This window comes from Stegostoma tigrinum, chromosome 26 (assembly GCF_030684315.1).
Source record: "Stegostoma tigrinum isolate sSteTig4 chromosome 26, sSteTig4.hap1, whole genome shotgun sequence".
In the NCBI taxonomy this organism is placed as follows: Eukaryota; Metazoa; Chordata; class Chondrichthyes; order Orectolobiformes; family Stegostomatidae; genus Stegostoma; species Stegostoma tigrinum.
Window position 1 is genome coordinate 43,758,993 of NC_081379.1, and position 25,078 is coordinate 43,784,070.

The 25,078-nt window shown below is 44.1% G+C and overlaps 1 protein-coding gene across 1 annotated transcript in view; it reads left to right on the forward strand.

Annotated features, from left to right (window-relative positions):
• ppil2 (peptidylprolyl isomerase (cyclophilin)-like 2) overlaps nucleotides 1-25,078 on the forward strand; it is a 339,015-nt gene that overhangs the window by 12,235 nt on the left and 301,702 nt on the right. The window contains exon 5 of the mRNA XM_048555946.2: nucleotides 9,144-9,195. Within this exon, the coding sequence (XP_048411903.1) occupies nucleotides 9,144-9,195 (52 nt within the window). The remainder of the gene's footprint in view (nucleotides 1-9,143; nucleotides 9,196-25,078) is intronic.

Consider the following 25,078-nt stretch of genomic DNA (forward strand, 5'->3'; position numbering starts at 1 on the left):
ATTGGTCAGAAATTATTTGAAGTGCTGTGTGTCGTTCTGATTAGAGTTTTAGAGGTGAGAAGCTTTCTAAAATTTATTTGTGGGATTTGGATGTCTCTGGCTGGACCTGCATTTATTACCCATCCCTAATTGTCCTTGAGAAGGTGGTGCTGAGCTGCCATCTTGAACCGCTGCAAACCATTTAATGTAGGTATACCCAGTGCCATAGTAGATATCAGGTGGTCTGTCCAGTTACATGCCACCTTTTGGACTTTGCAGGGGTTGATCCAACTGAATAGTTTGGTCATCCATTTCAGAGACCAAATGGGCTTTTCCTTGATTCAACAATGGGGTTTCGAGGTTATTGTTAGACTTCTAATTCCAGACTTGGGTTGAATTCAGATTCTATAATCTACTGTGGTGGGATTCAAACCCATGTCCTCAGAATATTGCCTGGGCCTCTGGAATACTGGCCTAGTTTAGTAAACTGAGTTCTCTTTTACACCTCTTTGTGATTCACTTGAAGTGCTGGAAGCTACAAAGCTATGAACGAGGTGTTGAAAAATGAGATTAGGCTGGAAAGCTCCTTCTCAGTAGGCAAATGTGAACTGTGTTGAGCAGCTACTGTCTGTGCTGTAAATTACTGCTTCCACCCTAAAACCCTGCCACCCCCAACAAGCTTCATTTATTTACTCATGGGCAGTTATCACTGAAAAAAACTAACATTTGTTGCGCAGTCCTAATTATCTTTGAGCGCATGGTAGTGAACTGCCTTCTTGAACAGCTGCAGTCTCTGTAGTGCAGGTGTACCCGCAGTGCCGTTGGGGTATGAATTCCAGGATTTTGATTCAACAACAGTGAAGTAATAACCAAATTGTTCCAAGTCAGGATGCTGCGTAGTTTAAAGAGAAACTTGCGGGTGGTTGTATTTCCATGTGTCTGTTGCCATTGTCCTTCTGTGTGGAAGAGTTTGCAGGTTTGGCAGGTGCTTTGAAGGAGCCTTGGTGAGTTGGTCTGGTGAATCTAGTTTGTGGTACACTCTGCTGTCGCTGTATGCTAGTGTTGAAGTGTATGAATATTGAAGATTTTAGATAAGGTGCTGATTCAGTGGGTGATTTGTTCTGCATGTAATTAAGCTTCTTGAACATTGTTGGAACTGCACTTTAGCCTGGTAATTTAGTTGTATTCAATCACACTGTTGGCTTAGTGCCTTGTACATGATGGACTGGCATTGGGGAGATGGGAGATGAGTTACTTGATATAGAATTGTCTGATTTAATTTTGTGGCCACACTATGAAAATTACTGATCCAATTCAGTTCCTGGTTGAAGGCATGAGATTTAACAATTATAATGACATAAAGTATCAAGGGCAGGTGATTAGATTTTCATCTTGGAAATGGTATTGTGTAGTGGGAATGTCACTGTGCTACTTATCAGCTTAAATTGAATGCCCCATGATCTTGCTCCTTGTGAGAACAGACTGCTTCAGTGTCTGAGGAGTTACAAGCAGTACTGACCACAGCAATCATCAGTGAACATCCCAATTCTGATGGGGTGAAGGTCATCCATGAAGCCGCTGGTGATGTTTGGGTCTAGGGTACTGCCTGAGAAAGTTCTCCGGCAACATTCTGGGGCTGAGATGACCCTCTTCCTTTTAATGTAACATCTAAATTCCAGCTGGTGAAGAATTTCCTCTGCAATTCCTATAGGCTCAGTTCTGCAAGGACATCTTGATGATGCACTCTGTTGAATACTGCTCACCTGACTTCTTGAGTTCTGTCAGCATCAGATGGCCCTGGCAGAACCCAACTGAGCATCAGCGAGCAGGTTATTGCAGAGAAAATTCCAACTTGCTAGCACGGTTGATTATTTATCCATCATTTTACTGATTATTGAAAGTAGACTGATGGGTTCGAAATTGACTAATTAGATTTGGCCTACTTTTGAGGACAGCTGTATGGGCAATTTACCACATTGTTTGGTAGATGACAATGTTGTATCTGTCATGGAACAGCTTGACTAGGGTTGTAGCTAGTTCTGCAGTGCAACCCTCAATATTACAGCTGGGGTGCTGTCAGGGCCTATAGATATTGTCAAATCCGGTGTCTTCAACCATTGAGTCATAGGATCATAAAGATCTACGGCACAGCACAGAACAGAACAGTCCTTCAATGCAACAACTCTGTACCAGTCAAAAACAACCATCTAACTATTCTAATCCCATTTTCTGGTACTTGGCCCATAGTCTTGTATGCCTTGGCATCACAAGTGTACATCTAAATATTTCTTAAATGTTATGAGTGATTTTGCTTGTACCATCCTACCAGGCAGTGAGCTTCACCCCCTGAGTGAAAAAAATTCCTCGGATTCCTTGTAAATATCCTGTTCCCTACCTTAAATCTGAGCCCCTGGTTGTTGATCCTTCCACCAAAGGGAGAGGTTTCTTCCTGTCTACCTTGTCCATTCCCCTCATTTTATACATAACTTTATACATCTCAATCATGTTCCTTTGCTCGAAGGAAAACAACCCCAGACTATCATTATGAAGAAGGGTCCGGACCCAAAATGTCAGCTTTCCTATTCCTCTGATGCTCCTTGGCCTGCTGTGTTCCTCCAGCTCTACACCTTGTTATCCCAGTCTATCCCATCTGTTTACATAACTGAAGTTCTCCAGTCCAGACAACGTCTTGGTAAATCTCTCCTGCATCCTTTTCAGTACACTCTCACCCCTCCTATAATCTGGATTCCAGAACTGCACCCAATACTGCCGCTGTGACATAATTGATGTTTTATACAGTTCCAGCATAAGCTCCCTGCTCTTAAACGCTATGTTGGCTAAGAAAGACAAGTATCCATATGCTGCTTTAACCACTTTATCTACCTGTCTCAATGCCTTAAGGGGCCGTAGATTTGCACACCAAGTTCACTGTATCCTCGGTGCTTCCCGGGGCTTTACCGTTTATCATGTCTTCATCTGTCTAGTTTGTCCTACTCAAGTGCATCACCTCACTTTTATCCAGATTGAATTTCATTTGCCACTGATCAACCCTTCAGACCAGCTTGTCTATATTGTACTCTAACCTGAGGCTATGCTTCTCACTATTTATTATCTGACCAATTACTGTGTCAACTGAAAACTTACTAATCAGCACTCTACATTCAAATCTACATGGGTTATATATGCTACAAACAGCAAGAACCCCAACATTGATCCCTATGGGAACCACTGGGCACAGGCTTCTCTTCACAAGAACCACCCTCCGCTTCCTACCACTCCGCTAATTTTGGATCTAATTAGACACATTTCTTTGGATCCCATGGTTCTTACCTTTGCTATCAGCATCCCACGCAGGACCTTATCAAATACCTTGCTGAGGTCCATATAGACTGCATAAATGAATTGCCTTCATGTATGCACCTAGTCACCACTTTGATCTTGAGCCTCAAATTATCATGTTGCTGTCTCCTTCTCTCTGCTGTGTTGAAGCTGAAGTTTATTTTATATCACATAGAATGAATTTCATCAAGTGATGACTGGTATGTACGGAGATGGGGAACTTGAAGTGAAGTTGCAGGGTCTCAGCATCACAGAATTATATGTTGCTGAATGATGCCGTTCAGCCTATCGTGCCTGCACTGCCACTGCTATCTAGTTCGTCTCTATCTAGTGCTAATCTCCTGCCTTTTCCCAAATCCCTGCATACTATTGCCAACCAAAAACTAGCCATTACCCTGTGGAATGCTTCAATTGTGCCTGGTTCCATTACATTTCTAGGCATGGCATTCCACATCCTAATAACTTGTGTAAAAAAAAAGTTTTTCTATCATCACCCTTGCTTTGTTTGCACTTCACTTAAAATCTCTTCCCTCTTGTTATTGTTTCATTTATAAGCAGAAACTGTTTCTCGCTATCTACTTTGTCCAGCCTGCTTGTGATTTTTAAAAACCTCAATCAGATCTCCGTTCAGCCGTCTTCGCTCCATGGAGAACCATCCCAACTTCTACAATCTGACCTCATAGCTGAAGCTTCTCATACCTGGAGTCATTCTACTAAATCATTTCTGCGCACTCTCTAGTGCATTTGCATCTTTCCGATAGAGCGGCTCAGAATGGAACACACTACTGCAGCTGAGGTCTGCCTGGTGTCATGTACAAGTTCAACATCATACTGCATGGCTCTTTTAATAAAGCTGAGAACATTGAATGTTTTATTTACTGCTCTCCCTACCTGCCATGCCATCTTCAGTGGTCTGTGCATATACACACACTGCTCCCCTGCTCCTGCACTCCCTTTAGAATTGTACCTTTGCTTTATGTTGTCCTTCAGTATTCCTCTCACTCCTCTGCATTGAACCTCATCTGCTGCCTATCCACTGACTCCACCAACTTGTCAATCCCCTTGGTGCTTTGTCTGAAGATGGCAGTAAAGGCATCAATCTTGCCTTTTACATAACTTTAGCAAGCCGGGCTTTCCCATTATTGAGGATTGGGATGTCTCTTCCCTCTGATTATTTGTTTAATTGCCCACTATTATTTGTGATTGACTGACAGAACTGCAGAAGTTTGTTCTGATCCTTTGGCGGTGGGTTTTATTCCATCTATCACATGTTACTTCTACTGTTCAGCTTGCATGCAGTCCTGCACTGTAACCTCACCTCAATTTTAAGTATGCTTGGTGCTGCTCCAGGCATGCTCTCCTGCTGTTCTCAATGAATGAAGTTTAATCCCCTGGCTGGACAGTAATATTGGATTGAGGGATATGCCTGGCCATGATGTTGCAGATTGCTGATGGCTTGTAGCATCTTGTGGATGCTGAGTATTGAATTGCGAGATCTGTTCTGAACTTATGTGATTTAGTATATTGTTACTGTCACACCTTATGATGGAGGGTATCCTCAGTGAGAAAGTAGTGTGGTGTCTTCACAAGGACTCCACAAATGCTGCCATTTACAGTTGCACCTGTGGCAGAAAGGATGATGATGATAATGAGGGCAAGTAGGACTTTTCCCCTTATTGAGGTTGTCGACTTGCTTGCAGAGCTGGCCTGTTTTTGTTCAGACGTTTTGCCACCTTGCTAGGTAACATCAGTGAGGCCTCCAATGAAACGATGCTGCATTATTCATGTCAATTGACATTCCACTAGCCAAATAACACTGGCCACATTACTAGAGGAAGCAGGAATGCAGACCAGCAGCTCAATCACCAATGACAACTTACTCAAGCTACTAACATAAACAAATTTGCTGGAAAAGCTCTGCAGGTCTTGCAGCATCTGTGGAGGAGAAAACAGAGTTAACGTTTCGGACCCGGTGACCCTTCTTCCGAACACCGGACCCGAAACGTTAACTCTGCTTTTTCCTCCACAGATGCTGCCAGACCTGCTGAGCTTTTCCAGAAACTTTTGTTTTTGTTCCTGATTTACAGCATCCACAGTTCTTCTGGTTTTTACTCAAACGACTAGATTTGTGCCTCACCACACATTTTGTCTTTAATGGTCAAGTGTACAAACAGATCAATGGCATCCATGTGATCACCCATCTCAGGAGGCAGTCAAGCAAAGACTAGAGCACATTACCTTGTCCTGCACTCATCCTAAACTGTGGATCCAGTACCTGGACGACGCATTTTTCATTATTAAATGCACTAAGCTAGAAGAGACCCAGCACTTCTTCATTAACATATTTTCTGGGATTAAATTCACGGGAGAAGAAGAAAACAACAAGCAATTCCATTTCTGGGTGTCAGAGTTGAGCGTATGACCAACGGGGAGTTCCAAATCTCAAATACAGGAAAGCCACCCACACTGACAAAGTCCTCGACTTTCACAGCAACCACCCCGATGTCCACAAATAAAGCTGTAATAGGACAGGCACCACTCACTGCAACATGCCAGAACTATGCAGGAAAGAGGAAGAGTATTGATACAAAATCTTTGCTTTGAACAGATATCCCTGCAACTTTATCCACAGATGCCTACTAAATAAACAAGAGGACACAGTGCGTGCTTACACACTGGCCACACTGCCCTACATCAAGAACACATCAGAACTGACAACGAGACTCCTACGACCACAAGGCATCACACAATCCCACAGCCACACTACAGCAAAATTGACAAGGATTAATTCCCACATTCTCACAACAGGCAGAACCAACGTAGTTTACAAAACACCATGCAACGACTGCCATAAATATTACATCGGACAGACAGGAAGGAAACTAGCCATCAGAATACACGCACATCAGCTCTTAGCAAAAAGACACGATTAACTTTCCTTTACTATCAGTACACATGGGCAAGGAAAGCCATCAATTTAACTGGGACAATGTAACCATAGTAACCCAAGCCAAACAGAGACATGCACAGGAATTCCTAGAGGTGCGGTTCTCAACCCATAATGCAATTAACAAACATGTGAAATTAGGCCTCAAATACAAACGTATACAGAAAAAAAACTGGAAATGAGATAAGGTGTAGAGCTGGCTGTACTCAGGAGGCCAAGCATCAGAGAAGCAGGAAGGCTGACATTTTGGGCCCAGACCCTTAAGAAATTTCTGAAATTTCCTCAGATTTCTGAAGAAGGGTCTGGGCCCGAAATGTCACCTTTTCTGCTGCTCTGATGCTGCTTGGCCTGCTGTGTTCATCCAGCTCTACACCTTGTTATCTCAGATTCTCCAGCATCTGCAGTTCCTACTGTCTCTAAAACTGGGAATGACACTACTGACCAGAATGGACTGGACAATATAAATTCCAAGCGGAGTAAAATAACATCGCCTTATTATAGACCTCACTGATGACGGTACCTAACATGGTGACGAAATATCTAAATGAAAACAAGCCAGCTTGGCAAGCAAGTCAACAACCTCACCCACAATCCGAGCTACAAATCTATGTGAAAACATTTTCCCCTTACTGTTTCTTTCACTATTTTTCACCATGTTGGGCAAGTATGTTCTTCTGGTCTGTCGCCCTCGACCAGTAATGATACCACTAAGTCACTCTGTTGATGGACATTGAAATTGGTATGTTCTATGTCATTCTCCTTTCAAATAATATTTTTACACCGAGTACTGACTCATTATCTGAGGGACCACGTTAGGTGGCAATCAGCAGCATGCGGCCGTGTCCAAGTTTGATCTCCTGCTATGAAACTTCAAGTCTACAGCCAATATTGAGTACATCAGAGCCATTTCCTACCTAATTGTGGTAATTCTGTGCTACTAGTGCGCCTGATGGAGGAGTGGAATATAATGCAAGGGATAGTAATGGAGCAACCTAGCGCATTGACAGTAAGCAGCATGCCTTCTAAATTCTTTTTGGACCCATAGAGCTCCAAAGGCCATATGTGGCGGTGACTTCAGAATTGGAAGATCAGTGCCAGCATGCTGATTGCCATGCACAGACCCTTAGAGAAGCTTCAGTAAGGTATGAATTCTTGAGTGTGATAGTCAGGCTATTGCTTGACCTGCCTATTACATAGCTATCCCAGTCTTGGCACTAATCACCAAGTATAAGTGAGAAGGGCAATGTGGGCTCATTTGGGCAGGATCACTTCCAGTGCTGGATGCTGCGTCTGCTTTTAAGAACATAGTAATAGGAGGAAGTCATTCGACCTAGTGACTTTCAGTTAGATCATGGGTCAGCTTCTACCTCAACGCCACTTCCCCGCACTATTGCCATATCCCTTATTGTTTGTTTCCAGAAACCTGTTGATTTTTGTTTTGAAGATGCTTAGTGAATGAACTAACACAGTCCTTGAGGGTAGAGAATTCCAAAGATCCACCATCCTCCGAGTGAAGAAATTCCTTCCCATCTCAGTCTTAAATGGCCAACCTTTTCCCTCGTGCTATGTCCCTGGCCCTAGAGTCACCAGTCAGGAGGAACATCCTATTTAGATCTATGCAGTCACACCCTGTGATTTTAGTAGTTTCAATTAGGTCACCTCTCATTCTTCAAACTGTAGGGAATACTCATTCTGTCCTCAAGAGAATTCACCCCTGCTAGAGATTAATCTGGTGAACTTCTATGCACTCCCTCTATGGCAAGTAAAGCCTTCCTAAGATAAGGAGACCAAAACTGTACACATTACTGTAGATGTCATTTTGTTCTTGTTTAATTTTTCAACAATGGGTTTTGATTAAACTGACTGGCTTGCTGTACCATATTAGAGGGCACTTATGAGTCATAAGCATTGTGCACCCAAGCCAAATTGGGTACAGTTGGCAGACTCCCTTCCCTCGGTGATATTTGTGAAACAGTTTTTTTATGACCATCCAGTAGTTGCGTGGTCACTGTTACTGAGACTTGTTTATCATTCCTGATGTGTTAATTGAATTTATTATTATGTGTTTTGAAATTGTCTTTCTGAATTAGTAGTCTGTGTCTCTGGATTTCCAGTCTTGTACCTGTATCTGCGAAAGGATGCAAAAACACTGCCCAGCCAAATTGCTCCTCTTTGTGAAGGTTCAATCATCAGACAATGAGTTCAAAAATAAAAAGAACAAGGAAAGGCTCACATTTGTTGATTTATGAAGAACGTTCGGATGTCAGAAAACTGAAATTTTAATAAGTAAATAAAATTAATCTCTTGGGATATCTGGATAGAATTGAAAGGGAGAAAAGCCGAGTTAAGTTTTTGGGTTGCTGAAGCTACCTCAGACACTTTTCTGAGCCTGACAGAACTGCTACCTCATTTCAATATCTTATGTCTTTATTAAAAGACTTGTGGTTTATTCTCATTGCTTGCTCAGAGTATATATTCCCTTCTGAATGGAGGAGGGACTGAGGGGTTTGGTGATGAAAGCAATAAATATCAAATTCAAACCATTGTCAGGGGATAGACTTACTGTACCTTCAAAAGCATCCAATCCTGAGTAGTTGTACCTTTTTAGAAAATGTTTTGATTTTGTTTGCATTTTTCCCAGAAGCAGCTTAATTTTATTCTGAAATGGGATTCGTAAAAACCATTCGTTTTGTACTTATTATGTTCAAATACGTTTTGGACAGGGACTAATTATCACTTGCCTGAATAAGAGCCAGATATATTAATCCAGCAGTGAAATCCAACTGTAATTCAGTGCACTAGTTAAATAGTTCATTAAGTTCAAAGTGGCTTGTCTTTTGTGTATCTATGTTTTCCAAAATTTTGTTTCTTTTTACAGGAGTATAATTCCATGGATAAAGAAATTTGGAACCCATCCAACCACTGGAGAGGTAAAGATCCTTCGCTTTCTGCTGTTCATTCAGTATAAGGGATTCAGAAAAATCTTCCTGATTATGTTAGAAGAGAAAGGATACTTGTGGGTGTAGTGAGTCATCTAAAAAAAATATATAACAATTACAACGAGGAAGTGGAATAATGACTTGAGGAGGAAGAGGATAATATACCTGACATTTCAGAAGAACTAATGATGCATAAAAATAATCTGTATTAAGTTAACGGAGAAGAAAACAGTGTTGGAAATCCTGACACTAAAGGAATGAAGATTTTTCACATCCTGCTGGTTTCTGCCACAGGATACTCCAAAATTTCCTTGAATTCAGAGTAGTCCATTTAGGCTGCAAAATTTTAAGCGTAACTATATTAATTAAGAAAGGTAAGAGAATGCCAAAAGGTTATAGGCCAGTTGGTTTGATATCTTTGGATGGAAGTTATTGAAACCTCTGCAAAAAAAAACGGAATGACTTGATGAAATAGGAGTGATCAGAATTAATTACTGTTTATCTGTATAAATTAGATCATGGCTAATGAACCTAATAGAACTTTTTGAGGAAGTGACAAAAGTAGTAAACAGGAGAATGTCTATTGAGGTGGTTTATAGGAGTCCCAAAAAGGTGTCCAGTAAAGTTCCACTTTTAGGTAACTTTTTCATCTGTGGGGAGGTTACAACAAAGGACATGTAGTTTTAAAATTTGAACCAGGCCATTGAAAAGAGAATTTTGGGAAAATTTTTCATGCAAAGAGCAATAGAAAAGTAAAACCGTCTTGTACAAAAAAAAAGTAGGCACGAACTCAATCATTAATTTTAAATAAATAGTTCTGTACATTTTTGCTATCCAAAGTACGAATGGATTTTAAAATAAACTGATGCAAGTGTCATTGGAATACTGAAAAGAAACAGTCTAGATAAACCTATTGATGTGTGAATGGACTCTTGGAAATTTTAAACTTTTGAATTATCAAAAATGATTTTGCCAGGTAATAATATGTATAATATAAGTCAGCCATGAGCTCATTGATGGATTGATTGATTGATTGAATAGGCTGAAAAGGCTCTTCATTCTCTCTCTGTCTTTCCTTTCTCTCCTCTGTCTTTCCTACCTCCCTCCCAGCCACCCTCCCTCCCTCCCTCCCACCCTCTCTCCCTACCTCCCACCCTCTCTCCCTACCTCCCACCCTCGTTCCCTACATCCCTCGCTCCCTCCCTCCCTCCCTCCCTCGCTCCCTCCCTCCCTCACTCCCTGCCTGCCTCGCTCCCTCCCTCGCCCTCCTCCCTCTCCCTCTCCCCCCCCCGTGTCTCACCCCCACCGTGTCTCTCCCCTCCCGTGTCTCTCCCCCCCCCGTGCCTCTCCCCCCCCCGTGTCTCTCCCCCCCGTGTCTCTCCCCCCCGTGTCTCTCCCCCCCCCGTGTCTCTCCCCCCCCCCGTGTCTCTCCCCCCCCCGTGTCTCCCCCCCCCGTGTCTGTCCCCCCCCGTGTCTCTCCCCCCCCCCGTGTCTCTCCCCCCCCCCGTGTCTCTCCCCCCCCGTGTCTCTCCCCCCCCGTGTCTCTCCCCCCAGTGTCTCTCCCCCCCCGTGTCTCTCCCCCCCCCGTGTCTCTCCCACACCGTGTCTCTCCCCCCCCGTGTCTCTCCCCCCCCCCGTGTCGCTACCCCCCGTGTCTCTCCCCCCCGTGTCTCTCCCCGCCCCGTGTCTCTCCCCGCCCCGTGTCTCTCCCCCCCGTGTCTCTCCCCCCCCCGTGTCTCTCTCCCCCCCCTCCGTGTCTCTCCCCCCCCGTGTCTCTCCCCCCCCCGTGTCTCTCCCCCCCCGTGTCTCCCCCCCCGTGTCTCCCCCCCCGTGTCTCTCCCCCCCCCGTGTCTCTCCCCCCCCGTGTCGCTCCCCCCCCCCGTGTCGCTCCCCCCCCATGTCTCTCCCCCCCCGTGTCTCTCCCCGCCCCGTGTCTCTCCCCGCCCCGTGTCTCTCCCCCCCGTGTCTCTCCCCCCCATGTCTCTTCCCCCCCGTGTCTCTCCCTCCCCCGTCTCTCCCTCCCCCGTCACCCCCTCCCCCGTCTCTCCCTCCCCGTCACCCCCTCCCCTCTTTCCACCCCCTCTCCCCCCTCCCTCTCCCCCCTCCCTCTCCCCCCTCCCTCTCCCCCTCCCCCTCCCTCTCTGCCCTCCCTCTCTCCCCCACCTCCTCTCCCCCCTCTCCCCCTCCCCTTCTCTCCCCCCTCCCCTTCTCTCCCCCCTCCCCTTCTCTCCCCCCTCCCCCTCTCCCCCCCTCTCCCCCCCTCCCCCGTCTCTCCCCCGTCTCTCCCCCGTCTCTCCCCCGTCTCTCCCCCGTCTCTCCCCCGTCTCTCCCCCGTCTCTCCCCCGTCTCTCCCCCGTCTCTCCCCCGTCTCCCCCCCGTCTCTCCCCCTCCCCCGTCTCTCCCCCTCCCCCCTCTCTCCCCCTCCGTCCCCCATCCCCCCTCTCTCCCCCTCCCCTCTCTCCACCCTCCCCCCCTCTGCCCCCTCCCCTCCCCTCCCATCCCCCTCCCCTCCCCTTCCCCTCCCCCCTCCCCCTCCCCCCTTTCCCTCCCCCCTTTCCCTCCCCCCTTTCCCTCCCCCCTTTCCCTCCCCCCTTTCCCTCCCCCCTCTCCCTCCCCACTCTCCCTCCCCACTCTCCCTCTCCCTCCCCGTCTCCCTCCCCGTCTCCCTCCCCGTCTCCCTCCCCGTCTCCCTCCCCCTCTCCCTCCCCCTCTCCCTCCCCCCCTCTCCCCCCCTCTTCCCCCCCTCTCTCCCCCTCCTCCCCTCTCCCCCTCCCCCCTCTCTCCTCTCTCCCCTCCCCCCTCTCTCCCCCTCCCCCCTCTCTCCCCCTCCCCCCTCACTCCCCCTCCCTTCCCTCAAGAACACACAAAGCTGATTTTTTAAAAAGTGAAATGTCGGCGATTCTGCAAATCTAGCACAAAAACAGCAGATCAGACAGCCCAGTTAGCAGAAGAAAAAGCTCTGTTAAATGATTATCAACTTAAATGTGAACTCTGTTTCCCTCTCTGCATATTGCCCCATCTGAAATTTTTCCTGCATTTTCTACTTTTTTTATTCCACAAGAAGTTGATGTCCAAGGTTTTTCCCTTGAACAAGGAAGGCAGATTTTCAGATGTGATCACCAGGTGCTGGTTCATTCAGTCTCTCAGATTCATAGTTGCAATGTGAGAGTGGTTTAAAGCATGACCGCTGTGAAAGGAAGAATGAATCTGCATTCATTCCAGCACCTTTCACATCCTTACAACATCCCACAGCTACTTCGTTAATTTAGAAATGGCTGCAAGCTCTGCAGCACCATCTCGAGGGAGAGCAAAGCGCATGCGAGCACAAGGGGGAGCACGATGGAAAGCAGCGGACATTTTGAAGGTTAATATGGTCATTTACTTTGTATTTTTCTGGGTGGTCTGCTTACACTTCAAATCAGATCTATGATTTATCAGATTTATGATTTACTGTAGCAGGGTGAGCACAGTGAGTGCTGGTTGAGACCTACTTGTTTGCAAAGATAATAGTGTCAGCATCATTTTTGGTTTGATTTATTATTGTCACATGTACTTAGGTACTGAGAGGTTTTGTTTTGCATGCAGTACAGGCCGATCATACCAAGCAAAGTGCATTAGGGTAATAGAACAGGGTGAAGAATACAATGTAATGGCCGCGGAGAAGGTTCACAGAGAGTGAGATCAACATTAAATTTCAAATTTGAGGGATCCGTCCAGAAGCCCAATAACAGTGGGAACAGAGCTGTTCTTGAATCTATTCGTATGTTTATGCAAACTTTATATCACCTGCCTGACAGAAGAGGGTGCAAGAGAGTATATCTGCAGCAGAAGGGGCCTGATTATTGTGGTTGCTTCCCCAAGGCAGCAGGAAACATAGTTAGAACGTAGTTAGAACATAGAACATAGAACAGTACAGCACAGAACAGGCCCTTCAGCCCACGATGTTGTGCCGACCATTGATCCTCATGTATGCACCCTCAAATTTCTGTGACCATATACATGTCCAGCAGTCTCTTAAATGACCCCAATGACCTTGCTTCCACAACTGCTGCTGGCAACGCATTCCATGCTCTCACAACTCTCTGTGTAAAGAACCTGCCTCTGACATCCCCTCTATACTTTCCTCCAACCAGCTTAAAACTATGACCCCTCGTGCGAGCCATTTCTGCCCTGGGAAATAGTCTCTGGCTATCAATTCTATCTACGCCTCTCATTATCTTGTATACCTCAATTAGGTCCCCTCTCCTCCTCCTTTTCTCCAATGAAAAGAGACCGAGCTCAGTCAACCTCTCTTCATAAGATAAGCCCTCCAGTCCAGGCAGCATCCTGGTAAACCTCCTCTGAACCCTCTCCAAAGCATCCACATCTTTCCTATAATAGGGCGCCCAGAACTGGACGCAGTATTCCAAGTGCGGTCTAACCAAAGTTTTATAGAGCTGCAACAAGATCTCACGACTCTTAAACTCATTCCCCTGTTAATGAAAGCCAAAACACCATATGCTTTCTTAACAACCCTGTCCACTTGGGTGGCCATTTTAAGGGATCTATGTATCTGCACACCAAGATCCCTCTGTTCCTCCACGCTGCCAAGAATCCTATCCTTAATCCTGTACTCCGCTTTCAAATTTGACCTTCCAAAATGCATCACCTTGCATTTATCCAGGTTGAACTCCATCTGCCACCTCTCAGCCCATCTGTGCATCCTGTCAATGTCCCGCTGCAGCCTACAACAGCCCTCTATACTGTCAACGACACCTCCGACCTTTGTGTCATCTGCAAACTTGCTGACCCATCCTTCAATCCCCTCATCCAAGTCATTAATAAAAATTACAAATAGTAGAGGCCCAAGGACAGAGCCCTGTGGAACCCCACTCACCACTGACTTCCAGGCAGAATATTTTCCTTCTACTACCACTCGCTGTCTTCTGTTGGCCAGCCAATTCTGTATCCAAGCAGCTAAGTTCCCCTGTATCCCATTCCTCCTGACCTTCTGAATGAGCCTACCATGGGGAACCTTATCAAATGCCTTACTGAAGTCCATATACACCACATCCACAGCTCGACCCTCATCAACTTTTCTAGTCACATCCTCAAAAAACTCGATAAGGTTTGTAAGGCATGACCTGCCCCCCTCAAAGCCGTGTTGACTGTATTTGATCAAGCCATGCTCTTCCAGATGGTCATAAATCTTATCCCTCAGAATCCTTTCTAACACCTTGCAGACGACAGACGTGAGACTTACTGGTCTATAATTGCCGGGGATTTCCCTGTTTCCTTTCTTGAAGAGAGGAATTACATTTGCCTCTCTCCAGTCCTCAGGTACGACTCCAGTGGAGAGCGAGGATGCAAAGATCTTCGCAAGTGGCGAAGCAATTGCATTTCTCGCTTCCCAAAGCAGCCGAGGACAAATCTGGTCCGGGCCTGGCGACTTGTCAATCTTAATGTTTGACAAAATTTTCAGCACATCAGCTTCCTCTATGTCTATCCATTCCAGCATGCACACCTGCTCTTCAAAGGTTTCATTCACTACAAAGTTCGTTTCTTTCGTAAAGACAGAAGCAAAAAACTCATTTAGGGCTTCCCCTACCTCCTCAGGCTCCACACACAAGTTCCCTATGCTATCCCTGATCGGCCCTACTCTTTCTTTGATCATTCTCTTATTCCTCACGTAAGTGTAAAATGCCTTTGTGTTTTCCCGGATTCCTTCTGCCAAGCCTTTCTCGTGCCCCCTCCTGGCTCTCCTCAGACCATTTTTGAGCTCCTTCCTTGCCTGCATGTAATCCTCTCTAGCTGAACTTGACCCTAGCTTCCTCCACCTTATGTAAGCTACCTTCTTCCTTTTCACAAGAAGCTCCACCGTTCTCTTCATCCAAGGTTCCTTTATCTTACCCCTTCTTGCCTGTCTCAGAGGGACATATTTACTCATCACTCCCAACAACTGTTCCTTAAACAGTCTCCACATGTCTATAGTTCCCTTATCATGGAACAACTGCTCCCAGTCCATGCTTCCTCACTCATGTCTAATCGCATCATAGTTTCCTCTTCCCCAATTAAATATCCTCCCATTTTGCCTAATCCTCTCCTTCTCCATAGCTATGTAGAATGTGAGGCAGTTATGGTCACTATCACCAAAATGCTGTCCCACCACAAGATCTGATACCTGCCCCGGCTCGTTTCTGAGCACCAAGTCTAGAATGGCCTCTCGCCTCGTCGGCCTGTCAACGTACTGCGTTAGGAAACCCTCCTGAACACACCTTACAAAAACAGCTCCATTCAAATCTTCTGCTCGAAGGAGGTTCCAATCAATATTAGGAAAATTAAAGTCACCCATTACAACAACCCTACTGCGTCCACACTTTTGCAAAATCTGTCGACCTATGCTTTCTTCAATCTCCCTGCTGCTATTGGGGGGCCTGTAGTAAACCCCTAACGAGGTGACTACTCCCTTGCTGTTCCTAATTTCCACCCATACTGACTCGGGAGGCAGATCTTCCTCGACAATGGAAGCTTCTGTAGCTGTGATACCCTCTCTGATTAGTAGTGCTACACCCCCTCCTCTTTTTCCCCCCTCCCTATTCTTTTTAAATGTTCTAAACCCTGGAAGATCCAGCAACCATTCCTGCCCATGAGAAACCCATGTCTCTGTTATGGCCACAACATCATAGCATCCATGCTCTAAGTTCATCACTTTTATTCCTGATACTCCTTGCATTAAAGCAAACACACTTTAACCGATCCCTTGGTTCCTTCCCAGGAAAATCCTTCCCACTAGCTGGTCTACCTCTTGCTACTGCCTCACCTGCATCAACGCTCACCTCTGGTATACAGCTCAGGTTCCCACCCCCCTGCCATACTAGTTTAAACCCTCTCGAACTACTCGAGCAAACCTTCCACCCAGGACATTGGTCCCCTTCCAGTTCAGATGCAACCCGTCCTTCTTGTACAGGTCCCACCTTCCCCAGAAGGCATCCCAATTATCTACATATCTGAAGCCCTCCCTCCTACACCAGCTGCGTAGCCACGTGTTCAGCTGCGCCCGCTCCCTGTTCCTCACCTCGCTATCTCGTGGCACCGGTAGTAAACCAGAGAACACTACTCTGTTCGTCCTGCTCTGCAGCTTCCATCCTAACTCCCTGAAATCACTTTTTATATCCTCAATCCTATTTCTGGCTATATCATTTGTGCCAATATGTAACACGATTTCTGGCTGTTCGCCCTCCCCTTTTAGAACCTTATACACCCGATCTGAGACGTCCCGGACCCTGGCACCAGGGAGGCAACATACCTTCCGGGAATCCCGATCTTGACCACAAAATCTCCTGTCGATTCCCCTAACTATCGAGTCCCCTACCACGAGTACTTTTCTATTCTGCCCCCTTCCCTTCTTTGCCACAGTGTCAGGCTCAGTGCCAGAGAACTGACTACTGTGGCTTTCCTCTGGTAGGTCATCCCCCCCCAGCAGTATCCAAAACGGTATACTTATTGCTGAGGGGAATGCCCACAGGGGATCTCTGCACTGTCTGTCTGTCCCCTTTCCTCCCCCTAACTGTAACCCATCTATCCTTGTCCTGAGCCTTAGGAGTGACAAACTCCCGATAACTCCTCTCAATTACCCCCTCTGCCTCCCGAATGATCCGTAGTTCATCCAGCTCCAGCGCCATTTCCCTAACACGGTTTTCAAGGAGCTGTAGTTGGGTTAGAGTCAATGGATAGAATGTGTGCACACGGATGCTTTCTACAGCCTGTCTCACCCACCAGGTATCATGGGTGGTATCTGTGATAAGCAAGGGCTAGTTTGGAAATATGGATAATCACTCCTTTTAGAAATATGGTCATAGCTGCCTAGTAATAAATGTTGCAACCAAATCAAAGCTGATGTGATTCTAGTTTTCACAACATTTAAAGAAAACTAATGATGTGATGGTATTTTGTGAAAAACCTTGACTCATGATTCCTGCAAGCACTGATTTTTGTTTGGAAATCTATTCAAGCTATCAAAAGTAAATTAGCTGCATTGGGAAGTAGAGGGCTACTGGTTTGGACTTGCAAGTGTAAAGTAATTGATTCCCAAATACTGTACCATATTAGCTGTGGCTCAGTAGCAGTGCAGTGCTACTAGATGCACTTACTAGATCGTAAGATGTGTTGCCCCACTATAATACTTTCGCTAAAACAGCACAGTAACAGTTGCAGAATGCTAGTACACTGTCAGTTGTTGCTGACCAGTAATAGTGTATTATCTGGAGTGTGTATTAGTGGATCCACAGTAATGTAATGCCTTCGGAGTATGCTTTAGTATATCTACTGTACTGTGCCATCTGGAAAAGGAGACAAAATGCAACACTACTGTGCTGTAGCTGATACAGGAATTCTGGTTTATTACGGTTGGTATTACATCACATTGACAGTGTACTTTAGCTGAGAGTTAAAACTTTTTTTAAAGAAACATTGAGCGATGTAACTTGCTAATTAAGTCAGTTTAAACAATAATCACCATCTCTTACAAATAGCATGGTATTTCACAAATTTCCCGTAATGGTCTCATACACTTTGTGTACATCCCTTGGGATTTTTCAAGGGAACACAGCATCTGGTTACAGAGCAGAATGGCAAGAAACCTGGGAATGAATAAGCGCCTTTTGAGACACTAATGAGCAAAATAATTGGTATTACATGATCCGTCAAGTGCATATGAGGGGGTGTCATCCTTTAAGTTTACAGTGCTCTGGTTAAATTGTGCCTTGAAGATCCAGTGATAGAATCCAGGTGGAGCATTCAAATGGTTGCTGAGGGAAAGTACAGAGATAGTGTGGAAGTGTACCTTGGAAGATTAAACCGGAGAAACTGCTGGTCCTTTGTGTCGGATGGAAGCAACTGAGAAAGGACCCTTTGAAACTTGTCACTTTGTTAAACAGCACAGAGAAAATTTAGAATGCCGGTTAGAGTAATATAAAATTGAGCAAAATGCAAAAACTTACATGGAAGTAATATGAAGAAACCATGTCAGGCAGAATTTCATGGACCAACTGCACAGCATAGGATGGTGGAGGCTAGACCATCCTTGTATTCAGTCAAGATACATCAAAGTGGCAAGGAAACAATGATTTCCTTTATTCACAGGAGTGGATGAGCTCAGAAAGCTGAATGTCTGATAGCCCTTACAAAGCAGTTGGTTTGTTTTATGCATTTTTCTTCCACTAGATGGCAGTTGTAAGCTGCTGTAAATCTCTCTGTGTTAACATTATCATAGAATCATTACAGCGTGGAAAAAGGTCCTTTGGCTCAACAAGTCTACACTGGCCCTCAGCGCATCTCACCTAGACCTATCCCCCTATAACCCACCTAATCTACACATCCCTGAACACTACGGGCAACTGAACGTGGCCGATCCACCTGGCCCACACATCTTTGGACTGTGGGAGGAAACCGAAGCACCCGGAGAAAACCCATGCAGACGTGAGGAGAATGTGCAAACTCCACACAGACTGTTGCCTGTGAGTGGAATCAAATCCACGTCCCCGGTGCTTTGAGGCAGCAGTGCTAACCACTGAGCCACCGTGCCACCCTATGTTACAAATTCCTTATTTAATTCCCTATTTGTACACGGGCAGGCGAGTTGCCTGAATCCTAGCTTCTCCTACTCCTGCTGTGTAATAAATTATGACAGCAATCATACAGGCATCTCAATGTGATCTGGTCCATACTATAGGAGAAACTCTTAAGTTAATTTGGCTGGGATGCTGCAGCTCAGATCAAAATCTTGAGAGGAATTGGGCTTTGGCGCAATACATTGGAGCTCCAGATTGGAGCATAAATTATGTATCAAGGTGCTGCTAGTGGTTGGAGATTGTCAGGTAGAGGCTTGGGAGCATATGATCTGTTATATTTCATCAGGAACGTCATGAAACTTGTACAAAATAAAATCAGTTCATACACCAAGCACAGAAAATGCTACAGTCAAAACACCTTGTGGCAGGGTATGTTTGTATATTTCTGTTGGATCACACTTAATAGGAGAGCTATTGGGTCAGTTGAATAATTGAGTTGTAGTGAGTGTATGGATTTAGCAGAGCTTAAGGTCAGCCCATACTCTTGGAATGTTTTGCAGACTGTATGGCCCCATGGAAAGGATGATCAAACAAACACCTTGTACTCTCTGTCATTAGCTCCCAAATTCACAAGTCTCATTGCAATCTACAGTCTGTGTTTGCTCAAACCGTCTGTGACTCAGTAACACTGCCACAAGCATTTTGCTCATGAGGTTATTCCACTCAAGCGTTTCAAAAGTGACACTGTAATTGCCTCAACAATTGAGTTAAACTCTGAGCTTTCAATAGCATTGTACCTTCAGTTGCATTTAATTTTGAAGCCTAGATTCTTTACATTCTGCTTCTAATCTGAATTATTGTTAAACAATGTGAAGATTATTTATAATTGCAACTGCTATTGGGATATGGAGATAATAGGAACTGTAGATGCTGGAGAATCCAAGATAACAAAGTGTGGGGCTGGATGAACACAGCAGGCCAAGCAGCATCTTAGGAGCACAAAAGCTGACTTTTCGGGCCTAGACCCTTCATCTAGGCCCGAAACGTCAGCTTTTGTGCTCCTAAAGTGCTGTTTGGCCTGCTGTGTTCATCCAGCCCCACACTTTGTTATCTCTGCTATTGGGATGTATCTGAGGTTACGTGAAGCGTTACTGTGGAGTTGTTGCATTTAATTGGTGAATAGGAGCGTCAGTCAGAAAGTAGTGTCTTGAAATCCGACATTCAGTGTTCTTATGGTTTAGCCTTTGTGGATTAAAATTCACAAAGTCGTAAGCTGCTGTAAATCTCCCTGTGTTAACATTATCATAGAATCATTACAGCGTGGAAAAAGGTCCTTTGGCTGAACAAGTCTACACTGGCCCTCAGCGCATCTCACCTAGACCTATCCCCCTATAACCCACCTAATCTACACATCCCTGAACACTACGGGCAATTGAACGTGGCCGATCCACCTGGCCCCAAAATTCAAAATATTTGTGAAGATAATGATTGGATGTATTTGAGTGTTAATGTAGATTAAGCATAGATGTGATTACGAACCAAGCAGTTGAGGAATAAAATTTTGAAAAGTTCAATTAGAATATATGTACATGGCCATCCCTGACTGCTCTTTAGAAGGTGATGGTAAGCTGCCTTTTTGAACTGCAGCAGTCCATCTGGCGTAGATGTGTCTGCAGTGCTGTTAGGGAGTTCCAGCAAAGTTGAAGGATATAGTTCCAAGTCAGGATGATGAGCAGCTTGGAGGGGAACTTGCAAGGTGATCTTCCCATACAGTTACTGTCCTTGTCCCTCTAGATGGTAATGGCTTGGAAGGTGCTCTCTGAGGAGCCTTGGTGAATTTCTGCCATGCATCTTGTAGATGGTATCTACTGCTGCTACAGCATTGATAGTGTGCATTGTAAATGTTTACAAATATGGTGCCAGTCAAGCTGGCTGCTTTATCCTGGATGGTGTCAAGCTCCTTGAGTGTTTTTGGAGCAGCGTTCATCCAAGCAAATGGAGAGTATTCCTTTGCAGCTCTGATTTGTGCCTTGTAGTTCGTGACAGACTTTGGGAAGTCAGGAGGTAAAATAATTGCCACAGAATTCCTAGTTTCTGACCTGCCCTTGTAATTACTGCAGCTACATGGCTGGTCCAATTCAGTTTCTGATTGCTGGTAAACCCAGAATGTAGATAGGACGGGATTCAGAGATGGTAAGGCCATAAATGTCAAGATGAAGTGGCTTCTCTTTTTATTGGAGATGGCCATTGCATTAAGCTCTTCAGTAGTCAGTTGAAGCCAGGATAATGTCCATGTCTTGCTGTATTTGGACTTGAATTGCTTTGGTATCTGAGGAGTGGTGAAAGGAGGTGTGACCTCTCAAAGATTCCACCTCTCCCACTCTTACTACTCCTCCAATCAAACTGCGTGGTTTCTTCCTCTCATCAAGATGCCTGGGCCTGTATTTGTTCAGTCCCAGAAGATGGAAGTGCTGTAATGTGAAGTAGAAAGACAGATTTTCCTGAATTTTCCATTCCTGCCTATGATTTCTCACTGGCGAATGTGATAGTTTGAGGTTGCTTTCACCTGCCAGTTGTGGGTGTATTAAACCCTGGAGAGGGCTTAGGGTAGATCTTCGGGAAACACCAGTGGTGATGTTGTAGTAGTGGGACGAAAAGTCTTTTCAAGTGGTACGCTGGCTAAGTATGATAAATGAGGTGAGAACAGACCCGACCAGCTAGAGAATGGCAGAGAAGAATAATTTGTTCACCGTGACGTGGTCATTGCTGACAAATTGCCAAAAATGAGGAGGAATAGCCTAATATTGTCAAAGTTGTGCAATTGATAAGAACTATTTCACTAACATAGTAGGGCAGAATCCTGACTTGAGAAATTCAGTCATGGAGCTCTGTGAAAATCGACGTGGACTTGGGAAGCAACAACATGGCCAAAAAGATAGGGAAGGAAAAGATGATGTAAGTGGAGCAATAGATTGTGGTGATGGTGTGATCAAAGGTTTTTTTTTGAGAAGAGGGTTGATGCCACAAACCTGAGAAGATATTAGCTCAAAGTACTCAGCCTTTCATTATAGGACATTACCAGCATCAATCTAGTTGAACCTTCACCGTATTATCTCTCAAGGTAAATCTACGTGATATCTTAGATAGGTATAAAGAAAAAGCTGTACGTGTTACTCCAGCTGTGGTTAATTTTTGGTATTAATTATACTAGTGCATCTAAATTTCTCCTCGTATCAATGTTTAAGAGTTTCACACTTTATATTTTAAAAAAACTTTTCTGTAATGATCAATAAACAGCTTTACATTTCACCCCCATTATAATCTACCTTGTTGCCCATTCATTTAAGCTGTTGATATGTCTTTGCAGCTTATTTGTGTTCTGCTCATTAAAGAAATTCTTAGTCTGTTTGGCCATTTGCAATATTAATAAATTATAGATAATGTCCCATTACACATCCCTGTGTGCTGCCATCAGTCACAGCCTGCATTCTTTGAGAAGCCTGGTTTATTCTAACTCTGTGCTCTGTCTGGCAACTTACCCCCATCCCTGCTGATATATTTCCCTGAACTCCATGAGCCCTTATCTTGCATAGTAACGTTTTGGGTGGCAACTTATCAGATGTTTGTTGGAAATCCAAATGCAGTATAACTCTTGGAACCATTTCTTTATTTACCCATCTTATTACATTCTCAAAAACACTAACAAGTTTATCAAAATCAGTTCCAATTTTGCAAAATCTTTAAACTGCCCGACTATTTTGTGATTTTATTAAGTACATTGTTAAGACCTCCTTGATAATGAATTCCTGCTGTTGTCAGGTTAACTATGCTGTGTTTTATCAAGTATGCCCTTTCTAGAAAATTTTGATAAATTGTAAACAACTTATCCGCAATCTCTGCAGCTACCTTTTTAAGACCCCAGGATGTAGCGAGTTTTAAGTTTCTCCAAAACATTTTCTCCCCTGATATAAATTATGTGATTTATGTCATCCTTATTGGCTCCTTGCTTGTGTTCTATTTCTGGTGTGTGATTTGTGTCCACTACTGTGAAGACAGATGCAAAATATTTGTTCAATGTCTGCCATTTCCTTATATCTCTAAAAATATCACCTGTCTCTATGTGAGCAAAGTTTACTTTAGCTACTCTCCTTGTTATGTCCCTATGAAAGCTCTTATGGGGTTGTTGAATCTCATTTTTCAAATGATTTTGTATGACCACTTGGCTGGATTGATCTGCACACCAAATGTTGTGTTTCTAAAACTATGGCACCAAATTGAGATGTTTGTTGCTTCATATTTTAGTGTTCTTTTTCCTTTCTTCCCCCCCAGCTAATCTTTGCTTTTGACTGATACAGCAGGAAACTGTGGATAAAGATGTCATCATTCATTCCCTGGGTTTGAAAACATGGGAAAGATGATTTGGAAGCTAAGCACATGAAGATTTTTTTGTTCCTTTGGTTTTTAAAAGATTGAAACTTGAGTTTTGGGACAGATGTACTTTTTCAGATGACTGTGATGATAAGAGCGTTGGAAAAGCATTCCTTTGCTGTGAAGATTTAAAAACAAATAGTTAGCAAGAGACAGATAATTTGAAACATTCTAATGTGCTTCAGTTAATAATTGTTTTTAATTTGCAAGTTTATAATTTTTTTTGCAATATGAGCTGAATTGAAAGCCCAGGGAGCATTGTTACAATGAGCTTTCTTTGCTCTCTTTGTTCAAACATGCACTAGAGTGATTTTAACACACTTCTTTTAAGTTCTTGCCCTTCTGTGAAGTGCTGAGTAAGAAAATATTCATTAACCCTCGGCATGCCAGGCCTTACTAATTGCATGCATGAGTTTCAGAAAAGTAAACTTTGTTCCAGTTGGTGTTATTCGTAGAAGTTGAACCCGAGGCTCATTCGCTGAGTCATCCTGTCATGTCTGCTGATAAACAGACGTTTATGTATGGTTGGTTTGGCTCCAATCCCCTTGGTTGCTTAGGTGGAGTACACCTTTGCCAACCATAGAGTCATACAGCATGGATACAAATCTTTCAGACCAACCAGTCATGACAAACATAATTCCAAACTAAATCTGCACCCCCCCCTGCATGCTCCTGGCCCATATCCCTCTAAACCTTTCCATTTCATGTATTCATCCAAATATATTTTAAATGTGTAATTGTACCCACGTCCACCATTTCCTTAAGAAGTTTATTCCACACGTGAACCACCCTCTGTGTAAAGAAAAACTTGTCTTGTCTTTTTTAAATTTCTCTCCTCCCACCTTAAAAATGTGGCCCTAGTCTTGCATTCCCTCACCCTGGGGAAAACACAACCACCATTGGCTCTGTGTATACCCCGTTCTTAATTTATAAACTTCTAGCAGGTCAACTCTCAAGCTCCTACGCTCCAATGAAATACGTTCCAGCCTATCCAACCCCCTTTTTTTTAATAACTCAAACTTTACATACTGGTAACATCCTGGTAAATCTCTTCTGAACCCCCTCAAACTTAATAATATCCTTCCTGTAACTGGGCGACCAGAACTGGATACAGTATTCCAGTAGAGTCCTCACCAATGTTTTCGACATGACTTTCCAACTCAGGGATAACTTTAAAATAAACAGCACTGAGCCAGTACACTGGCCACTGGTCAGTTAAATCTTTAAACAGTATATGCAGACATGCACAATGAAAGCAGATGGTAGAAAAGCTCGAAATTAGGGCAAGTAGAAAAGCTGCAGTAATAGGCCATAAATAGTTGAGATTCTTCAGTATAAGGTTGAACCTAGCTTTCATATCATTGGTTAAGAACAATAGGAAAAGATTTACATTTGAAAAGCACCTTTTGCAACCTTTTGTCATTCTAAAGTGCTTTGCACCAAATTGAATACTTATTATAAATGTTCATTGTTACAATCTAACAAATTTAGCAGCCCAGTTTGTATATGGGAAACTGTCAAACACCAGTGTCATCATGACCAAATAATCTCTTTTTTAATGTTGGGTGAGATAAATATTGGCTAAGATACACACCTCTTTTCAGTATTACGATGGCTAAGTAACAGAGATTTTCTGTTAATTACAAAATCTTTAAGAATTACAGTCACAATTTTCCCATGTGTGTGCACTGTTTTTGAGAACTGTTATATGTCTCAATTAATGAAGCTGCTTCACACTGGGTTTCTTGGGACTGGCTGTGGTGTTGTCCTCTTACAATGCTGCTGAACTGGAGCAGGTTGCGACTTGTTGGCTGAATGTTCACCATAATTCCCAAGAGTCTAGTTATGCAGCACTGTGTTTTATTTTGAAGCTGTTGAGTTTCTTCCTAAGGTTAGAA